We start from the raw sequence: 10,831 nt of genomic DNA on the forward strand, positions 1-10,831 counted from the left end.
CTGTGAACAACATATGAAGGGTGAGGTGCATTCCTCAAATGTAGAGGAAATGTATTATAAACATGTCCTTACACTGTGATTAAACCAGATGGCATATATTGTATGTCCTCATAGGACATATGCAGAGCATTGGAAAAAAATGTAAATAAGTCTCCCCCACTGTGATGTGAAAGTAAGGTTGCAAACTGTTGAAACTGTGAAATAAATTAATACAATTCTATGTTCTGGATGTTGTTGTCAGCTGGGTTATTGTCTTCGAAAATGGCCATTCTATAGGCCTACTTATTTTCACTTCCACTGAGTTCATACAGGAGGATACTATGGAATATGCTTGAAGAGCAATAGTTATCCAAGCTGATCACTGTACTGCCCAGTGCACAGTCATATAGATGTCAGTGTATGACATAGAGAGCCTAGCATTTGGCTGACTTCATACCATCCCTACTCGAACTAAAAAGGCACGTTAATTGAATTGTGTTTCCACGTGTCACACAGGCAGGAGAGAGCAGAGGAACAGTAGTAGGCCAGTGAGGGAAGCATGGATACATGATGTGTAGCTGAGCCCCCTGCTGGCTTTAGATCTGTGGGTTATATGATCACATTGACCCAGGCTCCCTGTAGTGAGTTGTGTGTCTTCTCAGAAAAGTCACTCTGGTTTCCAAATGGGACCCTATTTCCTCCATAGTGCACTACTTTTGGCCTGTAATGCATTATATTACTGTATTTCAACCCGGAGGACTGTAAAACCACCAGATGGTGCTAGAGATTCTAATTAAAATTAGAGTGGCAGAGAGCCATAGATGTATTCATTTTTTAAATACATTTTTATTTTACAGTTTTAGATCCATAGTTGTTTTCATTTACACTCACAGCTTTGTAGCATTTCTATAAGATGTAGCAATGCATCTGATTTCACAACACATGTATTACTGCACATACTTTACAAAGCACATGATTTAATCATTCGTTTTTTATGACTAATTCACCATATACTAGGTTAGCCCCCCCCACCCCCAACCATGTATTGCTAGTGCAATAAGCAGCTGTGTGTGTGTGGGGGGGGTCAACTTTGGAGGACTGAATAGGCTAGGGAGGGTCAATGCAGGACCGAGTTTGGGAACCCCTGATATAGAAGATTTTCACGCGTGACGTCAGAGAGCCAGGGCATGTGCTTCCATATAAACCCAAACACACAGCCTCTCCAGACTGCATTCAGAGTACGCGCAGTGAAGACACAGCCTCGCAATGGAATTACTTAGGAATATCGCTGAACAGCCGACGAATATCAACAGGATGTGCGAGCCCAAACTGCAGGGGTCCTGTGAACTGCGGAGAAAGAGGACGGAGGATCACGGTCTGGCACCTGCGGAGATGGCGAGGATTGTCACGGATCACGCCAGCGGGAAATGTTACTGCCGTGGGAAAGTTCTGGGAAAGGTAGCCATCAGTGAATTATAGCACAACGCAAATTACGCCAAGACAATATGATTATTTATAGGTGTCCACTTCGGGAATTGTTATTACAAAGCACGCACAATTTGAATTAGGTTGGTAAATAAGCTTATCAATATGATTGTGATATTTTCTTTTCAGGGAGGTTTCGCCAAGTGCTATGAGATGACCGACCTGTCCACGAGTAAAGTTTACGCAGCGAAAATTATTCCCCACACGCGCGTATCCAAACCGCACCAACGGGAAAAGGTAAGAGCGCTCGCCACGCGTCATCTCGTGTTATTATAAAGCGATATAGACTGATACTAAATCTAATCAATTCCTTTTAATCATCACTATATCTCTTCTCCATAGATTGACAGGGAAATCGAGCTACATAGAGTTCTCCACCATAAACACATCGTGCACTTTTACCATCATTTCGAGGACAAAGATAACATCTACATTCTCCTGGAATACTGCAGTAGAAGAGTGAGTGTTAATGTTGTACTTAAATTGTGAGCCTTTATTTCTAAACCACAGCCCTCAACGGGGCGGTCATGTCTCTGGCTAATGTGAAAGCTATGTTCTTACTTTCCATAGTTGTCTGACTGCCTTGACTGATCTAATATGTATTCTCCCCCATGTTCTCTTTGCGCAGTCTTTGGCACACATCCTGAAGGCACGAAAAGTGCTCACTGAGCCTGAAGTGCGATACTATCTCCGTCAGATCGTCTCAGGGCTGAAGTACCTACATGAGCAAGAGATCCTGCACAGAGACCTCAAACTGGGTAAGCATCTAGCAAGACACACAATAGAAGCCAGAGTCTTTATCGTTAAATCAGCCAACATGCATAGATATCCAAACCTGCAACCTTTACTTGTCATGACCAGCAAACCAACCACCTTGTGTTATTGATCACTAGCATACAGTAAATGGTTTAATATTTGTAATCTTCTCCACTTCTAGGTAACTTCTTTGTGAGTGAGTCGATGGAGCTGAAGGTGGGAGACTTTGGGCTGGCTGCCAAGTTGGAGTCTGCTGGGAACAGGAAGAAGACCATCTGTGGGACGCCCAACTACCTGTCCCCTGAGGTGCTCAACAAGCAGGGCCATGGCTGTGAGTCGGACGTCTGGGCCCTGGGCTGTGTCATGTGAGTCCACTACTATATTTATACATTTCTTGTCAATAGAAGGCTCTAGAAAATGACATTCTCTATGTAAATGCACTGTAATGACAACCAGTCTCTAACTAAGTCTCTCCCGCTCCTCTGTGCTGCAGGTATACCATGCTCCTGGGCAGACCCCCGTTTGAGACCACCAATCTTAAGGAGACGTACAGATGTATTCGGGAGGCGCGTTACTCCCTGCCCTCCTCCCTGTCGCCCCAGGCCAAACAGCTCATCTCCAGCCTCCTGGCCAAGACCCCAGAGGACAGACCTCACCTGGACCACATACTGCGCCATGAATTCTTCACACAGGTGAGTTAGCTTAGCCCCTTTTTCTCTCTCTGTACCATATGGAGCATGAGACTGCAAACCTAGTTTATTTTTAACATCCTTTTTAACACCCTGCTTATATATTGTGATATGTTTTTATTCAAGTATATGTTGTCCATTATTCTCTTAACGTCTCTCGCTCTCCCTCCTTTCAGGGTTTCGTGCCAGAGCGTCTCCCTGCTAGTTGTTGCCACTCTGCTCCAGACTTCCACGTCTCCAGCCCTGCCAAGAGCTTCTTCAAGAAGGCAGCGGCCGCCCTCTTCGGCGGGAAAAGAGACAAGGTCAAATACTACGAGACTCTGAGTGAGTATATCAATCATTCACTTCGCCAGACAGCTTTAGCCAATGTCGCCAATTCATAAATCAGTATTTGTTTACTGCATGAAAGGAAATTCAACATTTTTGCTAATTAACAAGTGGTGGTAAAAGCTGTGGTGTCATAAATCCACAGATTTAGCCATGATAGTTTTTGGCAAATTTCCTAGCTAATCACACATCCGGTTTGAATGAGAGGCTGCAGGGTGAGGCCATCCAGAATGAATGCTGACTGTGTGTTGTCTTTGGTAGATAAACTCACCAAAGAGGAAGAGGAGATCTACAAGCTTCGACATGACCTGAAGAAGACAGTCATCAGCCAGCAGACCAAACAGATTACTGAGGTGAGGTGATAGTCATGATCAAAAGAAAATAGAAAGTCATTTTATGAGGAAATGCTGAGTCATGAGAAAGGAAAGTGTGAGGCTATGTTATTTAACCCCTCTCTCTTTCGCCTCCTCTCAGGACGGAAGGCCACTGTCACCATCTGCTGGGAGGCCGGTCGCCCCGTCAACCGAGGGCCTGCCCCCGACGACACGAGACCCCATACGGCTTATTGTCAGGGGCAGTCTGGGTAGCTGCAGCAGCAGTAGTGAATGTCTTGAGGACAGCACCACCGGCAGTGTGGCTGAGACAGTTGCCAGCGTTCTCAGAGGATGCCTGGAAAACATACCCAAAGGTAATCCTAATGCATTTATAATCCTGATGATGAGAGTTGCGTTTGTTGACATTAGGCAGGCACAGTGTAATTACACTGTAGTACTTACTACCATGTAGAGACATGATTCCAACACCAATGGAACTTATATGATAATTGGGACTCCCTTTGTTATTGCATATGGTTGAATTGTGTTTTAATCATAACTACCTTTCCTCTCCCTCTCTCTCTAGCGGGTGACCTCCCTAAAGGGATAGAGTGCAGTAACCTGCAGTGGGTCACTAAGTGGGTGGACTACTCCAACAAGTATGGCTTTGGCTACCAGCTCTCCGACCACATAGTGGGAGTTTTGTTCAACAACGGGACACACATGAGCCTCCTCGCAGACAAGAAGTATGTACTCTGTTCTTTTTATCACACAATATATCACTCATACCTTAGTTGGAGATAGTTTGGGCTGTACTGGAAAGTAGTCCCGGCTTCAGATGTAAAAGTAAACAAAGTCAGAGAAGGTATTTTTGTGCTTTAGGCTTTCATACTCTGATGAATAAATAAAATCAATCTGTTTCGCATGCGTCTTGTCCTTCAGAAGCCCAACAGGTGTTTCCGGTTGTTAACTCTCTTCTCTCTCTGTCTGTAGGACTGTCCACTACTATGCTGAGTTGGGTCAGTGCTCTGTGTTCTCCACCTCTGACGTCCCTGAGCACTTTGTAGGTCAGGTGACCGTCCTCAAGTACTTCGCCCACTACATGGAAGAGAACCTGATGGATGTAAGTCTTCACCATATAGCTTCTATAGCCTCTCCTCTCATCCTCTACTCCTCTCTTTTCCTTTCCTGTTCCTATATTCAGCAACCTCTCTATTCTATCTTTCCTCTCAATTTCTTCCTACTGTTACCATCTCCTCATTCTTTTCACCTCCTATTCGGTCATTTCTTCCTCTCTCCACCTCCCGGTCCTCTGCTCTGCTCCACCCTCCTATACTTTCCTGTCCTCCGTCCACCTCTTTTCTTTCCTAGTCTTCTCTCAGTCTAATGATGAACCTGTTCCTGTGTTTGCTGTGTAGGGTGGAGACCTGGTGAGTCAGGCAGACACACACATGCCCAGACTCTACCTGCTGCAGTGGCTCAAGTCTGACCGTGCCCTCATGATGCTCTTCAACGACGGCACATTTCAGGTAAACACACTCATCATCACAGCCAAAATAGACATTACTCAGCCAAGAAAATACATGACACTGTGCAGCTACGGTAAACCAGCAGAACAACTCAAATGAGCTTATTCTAACACATGGCACATTTCAGGCACACTTGTCATTAGTATCCCGAAAGGGGTCTAATGTCTCCAGACACGTTGGTACTATGCTATTTGTTCCATGTCCTATCCTTTCAAGACTTTATTAAACCATTCATATCCATATATTTCTCTAACAGGTCAACTTCTACCATGACCACACTAAGATCATCCTGTGCACCCAGAGGGAGGAGTACTTGCTGACATACATCAACGAGGAGCGTGTGTCCTCCACCTTCAGACTGAGCTCCCTGCTCACCTCCGGCTGCCCCGCAGACCTGCGCCAACGCATGGAGTACTCACTCAACATGCTGCTGCAGCGCTTCAACTGAACCAGAAAGCAGTGCAAGGCGAAATGACAGTGTATGGGGTCAGACCTGTGTAAAGCGATGGACTACTGATTGGTAACCTTTTGCAAATCTATCAGCAGAGGTGCAGCTGAATCTTGATGGACAGACTCTGGAAAGAGCTGATCTGTATGTTGATAATTGGAAGATAAGAAGACTGGATGTTATGATGAGGGGATGGAGGTACGAATGTGAAACCCATCTGATTTTGAGGAAGATGGACGTGTGGAAGTGGAAAGGGAACTGGGCTGGAACCCTAAGGGCTGATGGATGCTCCAGGTGGAAGTGGAGCTGGACTAGAAAACTGTAATGTACACAGCACTTCTGCAGAGCAGAGGCAGGGGAGGCTGTGTTTGTGAAGATACATTAACTTAGACTGTGATTCATTCTCTGAGGATAGATGGACATGGCTGTGTTAGGCTGGGAAGGATGACGTTGATCATACAAGAAGAACCATTACTCTGATAATTAACTTATTGTGTACAAAAGTGCATTATTTATTTAATAAATAAAAAACTTTTACAAAACAATACGTACTATGATATGACTGGCTTATTGAGGTTCTCACACACCTCATCAGGTTTAAGTGCTTAATTTCAAGCATTTACTGTCAAAGATTGCTATTCATAGAGAGACAAACAACCTGTCTCAGTAAAACTCTCCCCAGGTGAAATGTTTTCCTGGTGTTTTGATGGAGTCCTTTTTCAATACTGACAGAATGAATTCCACAAAGCCTCAGGCGATACATTTACATTCCTTCATTTCACAAATGTCCTATCATGTCAGCGGTTTCCAGCTCCCCCCTGTCAGGGAACAGACAATTGAGTCGGGTCTGGTAAAGCGTTTTGTTGCACTGAGGAAGCTTGAAGAAGATTCAGACTGCAACATTTGTCACATTGGCATTGCAACTGGAAAATAACACACTACTTCTATTTCCTCGCATGAAATGGCTGCTTGAATTGGTTGTTGAGATGGTGGACAGAAGTAATGCTTGAATTTTTATACAGAATTTATATAGTCAGATTGTTTATTCTTTTACTCTCTCAATTGATAGCCATTCAAACGAAAAGTTGTTTTGTAAGGACAACACCCCCGTGGTAAAGTGATGGCCAGGTTATGATTACATCAACGTGTGATGTTTCTGTTTGACTCCTCTTTCCCGTAGAGATCCTACCAAATTCATTTAACCTGGCTTAACTCTGTATCCATAGAAATGGGTGTAGCTCGAGTAATGGAAGCACCGTAAAACTAGAATTCTATTTCTACGGGAAGCACTTTGGTTACGTAAGAGAGAGAGAGACATACAGTGGTTGTGGCAACATGGTCCTTGTCTTGGTTCTTCTCGTTCGCTTGCCTCTGACCTCCGCTCTGTCTGCCTCTTCATAATGGGGCTCATTCTGTTTATAACGGAGCTCACCGTCCATTTACAAGATCATTCACAGATGTCCGGCATAGCTTAGCATAGCATTAATGATAATGATAACCAAAATAATAGCTTTCACTGTCATTGCGTTTTAACATTGATGACATTTACCACCACTAATTCCCGTTCTGAAATGTGACTTGTCTTTTGTTGACAGGATCTATTATTAAGTGCAGAGCCCAAGAGCGTCAGTGAACCGTGAGATATTTACAGCTGAAAGGGGACGTCTTTAAAATGGTTGTCTTGTCATCCTGGATATCCATCTTTAATGACTGTCCTGAAGGTAAATTATACATGCTCCTCATGCATAAACAGGAACACACAACGAGACAAGGCAGGAAGTGCAAGTACAGCAATTATTTATGACATTTCCAGGTCTCAGATCATGTAGTTTGACATCGACAGCCTCTGGAGTCAGTGGATCCTTCGGTCAGAGTCACAGAAATAAACCCTGTCAAATGATAGATGCATGCCATGCATGCCAAGACCAATATACCCCCTCTTCTCCACGTCCAAACACATTTCAGGCAAACCTCATCCTTCTTAGAAGGAAAAGTATGTTGAAGTTGCATGTTGAAACCTCATTGTTTGGCACAGATCTAAGATCAGCTGCCCATCCCCTTCATCCCCTTTAGGCTGGGTTTCTGTACAGCACTTTGATATATCAGCTGATGTAAGAAGGGCTATATAAATACATTTGATTTGATTTGATCCTAACCTCAACCATTAGAGGGTCAAACTAAACTGACCTTAGATCAGCTTCTAGGGGCAACTTCACGATCTTAGAGGATTTCTTAACTAACTTTTATCATTTACATCAGAGCAGAGCTAATTTTAAAATAACAATTTAGACAATGGTGTTCAGTCATATCATAAAGAGCGAGTTCAGAAGATGTTCTGGGGAGTGTCAGTGTTTGACAACAAAATAAGTTTTTTACTTCAGATTCTGCAACATTTTTAGCTTCTAGACCCAAGCTGTTTTCTGCTGCTTCCTGTCATGTTGTCAGCAGATAAATCCTAACCAGTGCAGACAAGCTTAGCATGAGCGAGACCTAAGCTGGGGGTGTCAAAAGGGATCCTTTTCCCTCAACAATCGTCACAAGTTCTCTCTGGGCGAAAGTGTGACTCACGGCTTCTTTAAAAGTCAACTGTATTCAGCTCTAAAAAAATATTGCTTGATGTTCCCTCACAGCAATACATGGTGGATATCAGGGGATTAAAAGGCCCTTTCAAATCAAATGTCAGGGAACCTTGTAGTTGATGCCTCCCACCACATTGGCACAAACATACTGAGAAAGCTATGATGAGTATTACTCACGTTGCTGAGCTGTTATGCACATTCATCGACCGCCAGATGAAGAAAACGCAGTAGTCAATGCAAAACTTGTCAGGACAAACTCTGTGAAACTTGAAGGGCCATGAAACTGGCCCGCTAGCTTCTCCGTGTGGGTGTTAGCGTGTGTTTCTGTGTGTGAGTGCATGAGTGTATATGAGCCCAGCTGTGAGTGTTTTTCCTCCCATTGTCTTAAAAGTTCTCCTACTCTCCCGTGTGTTCCAGCATCTCTATAATTTTGAAGGTGAGTCACGGTAATAGGTGCATTAACTGCCGTTTATAGCCAACGTTGTGACGTTAACCACTGATTTCTGCTATGCCCAACAATAGTCTTTAAAGGTTTAAATCAACCTGTGCTGCATATCCACAGGCTGATGCCCTGACTCCAGGAAGAAAGCTGCCCTTTGACCATGTTTAATTCATTCAAGTTCTGAGTATTAGATATTATACGGTAGTATTATTGTTCCAAACCAAACAGTTGGTAGGGCAATAGGGAAGATGACGTCAGTTTACAGTACCTTTCTTCCCCTGCCATAGTACACTCCTTTCGTAAACTGGTGCACACTGAGGGAAGGAAACAATCACTAAGTTCCTCTCTGCTGTATGTAATTGAGTATTCTTTGAACCAGAGCCATATACCTATGAAGGATCTTAATTTGTGCCAGTTTGCTACAGCAGGAAAATAATCCTGCAGAAACAGGAAATGTGAATTATATGTGGATTTGTATGGACATTTTTGTAGGGGTTAATACACTTTTCAAGTCTGAAAATTCAGAAGGTGGAAATTACAAACTTCAGAAGCCTTTTTAAACCTTGAATACACTGCATTTAAACTGGTTAGTTTGGACCTATTCCATTGTGTGTGGAATAAAGACAGACAAATTATTCTCAAAATCACATTCTGATCATATTAGATGAACCTCGAAGGTAACTAATCCAGGATGACATACTGTACAAACCATTCATATAAACCATTCCACTCATAATAAGAGTGAAAGAGTAAATAGGCTTTCATCTAGATGAGGCATATTGTAAGCTATTCAAGCAAGCTTCTGCATGTCAGAGAGCAGATGTGAGAATTCAGCTGTGCCATCTCCTGGTATTTGACAGGGCACACAGGACTAATTGATGTAGATAGTCTTGCCCATTCATGCAGCTTGGCACAGCAGCATGGATGGCTGTTCGGCTTGGCTCTACCCTGTGGGCCTGTTTGGGCAAGAGAACCAGGGCTAGTAAAATGGGTACAAGTATGCAGGACGCACACTGCCATGACAGTCTGCCAATACTCATCTGTTTGAGGAACCATTGGTCAATTCCTGCTTAATCCAGCCAGGAAGATGGTATCATCCCTAAAGCCAAACTGAGTTGGACACTAATTTAAGGTCAGTTTTAGAATCGAGTAGGGTAAGATGATTCGAGAACTGTACCTATGCCAACTTCAGCCCAACAGACGTGTCCTCTGAGCTCCATTGACTGACACTTCAGACAGATAAATATGATGATTGACAGCTCATCTGCTGTAGATAAAAAATCTATTACAGTTGAATGAATTGAAGAGATTTAGTACACAACCTGCCATATGAGTGTCATAACAGCTATCATGGTTCATGGGTATTTACGGCAAGAAGATCAATGTCCTTGAAGGCTGTCTGACTGATGATGGGTGTTACTGATATCTAACATGTTGTGGTGTAAGTTCAGTGAACAACACTGTGGACATGACTGAATATGCATAATGTAGTATAGTGAGAACTACTGTATAGTGTGAAGGCTAACCTTGGCTACATCTGACCTTCACTCTCCAGAGGTGGGTGATCAAACCGGTAGAAAGCCCATTACTGTTGTTACACAGCGGTGTGTTACAAGCCTGGCCTAAAGCCCATTACTGTTGTTACACAGCGGTGAGTTACAAGCCTGGCCTAAAGCCCATTACTGTTGTTGCACAGCGGTGTGTTACAAGCCTGGCCTAAAGCCCATTACTGTTGTTACACAGCGGTGTGTTACAAGCCTGGCCTAAAGCCCATTACTGTTGTTACACAGCGGTGAGTTACAAGCCTGGCCTAAAGCCCATTACTGTTGTTGCACAGCGGTGTGTTACAAGCCTGGCCTAAAGCCCATTACTGTTGTTACACAGCGGTGTGTTACAAGCCTGGCCTAAAGCCCATTACTGTTGTTACACAGCGGTGTGTTACAAGCCTGGCCTTTCTTCCAACAAAATCATGTAGTAGCTTCACTGCATTTGAACATAATTCAGCCTCTGCCAATAGGTCTGGGCAAACTTAGGCTGTCTCTACAATAGTATTAAAACACACACACACACAAATACGGACACACACCACAGCAGCAATAGCAGGGAAACAGTTTGAGGTCAGATTCCCAGGGAGACAAAATCGTGCCTAAAAGCAGTATTTATCTAAAAACAGCATCTATTTATCTTGTGTCACGCTTCCAGAAGCTTTTAAATGAGGGCCAGGTTGTCAGAATGGGTAGTATACTGTATAAGTACACATTAATTATAAGTAAATACCCCTCA

At 43.6% G+C, this 10,831-nt stretch overlaps 1 protein-coding gene across 1 annotated transcript; it reads left to right on the forward strand.

Annotated features, from left to right (window-relative positions):
* Nucleotides 1–1,201: 1,201 nt before the first annotated feature.
* On the forward strand, nt 1,202–6,072 carry LOC135542662 (serine/threonine-protein kinase PLK2-like). Its single transcript, XM_064969779.1, has 13 exons — nt 1,202–1,437; nt 1,594–1,701; nt 1,807–1,923; nt 2,093–2,222; nt 2,402–2,585; nt 2,714–2,912; nt 3,086–3,233; nt 3,498–3,589; nt 3,711–3,924; nt 4,137–4,296; nt 4,544–4,673; nt 4,969–5,079; nt 5,336–6,072. The coding sequence occupies exons 1-13, from the start codon at nt 1,246–1,248 to the stop codon at nt 5,525–5,527; spliced, it is 1,977 nt and encodes a 658-aa protein (XP_064825851.1). The 5' UTR covers nt 1,202–1,245; the 3' UTR covers nt 5,528–6,072.
* The last annotated feature ends 4,759 nt before the right edge of the window (nt 6,073–10,831 follow it).

This window comes from Oncorhynchus masou, chromosome 1 (genome assembly GCF_036934945.1).
Source record: "Oncorhynchus masou masou isolate Uvic2021 chromosome 1, UVic_Omas_1.1, whole genome shotgun sequence".
Lineage (NCBI taxonomy): Eukaryota > Metazoa > Chordata > Actinopteri > Salmoniformes > Salmonidae > Oncorhynchus > Oncorhynchus masou.

Excerpts from the sequence above, each read along its gene's own strand:
- LOC135542662 (XM_064969779.1), top strand. The coding sequence starts at position 1,246 with ATGGAATTACTTAGGAATATCGCTGAACAGCCGACGAATATCAACAGG. Across the intron at positions 2,223-2,401 it reads GCACAGAGACCTCAAACTGG|GTAACTTCTTTGTGAGTGAG; the intron begins GTAAGCATCTAG and ends CTCCACTTCTAG. Across the intron at positions 2,913-3,085 it reads GCCATGAATTCTTCACACAG|GGTTTCGTGCCAGAGCGTCT; the intron begins GTGAGTTAGCTT and ends CCCTCCTTTCAG.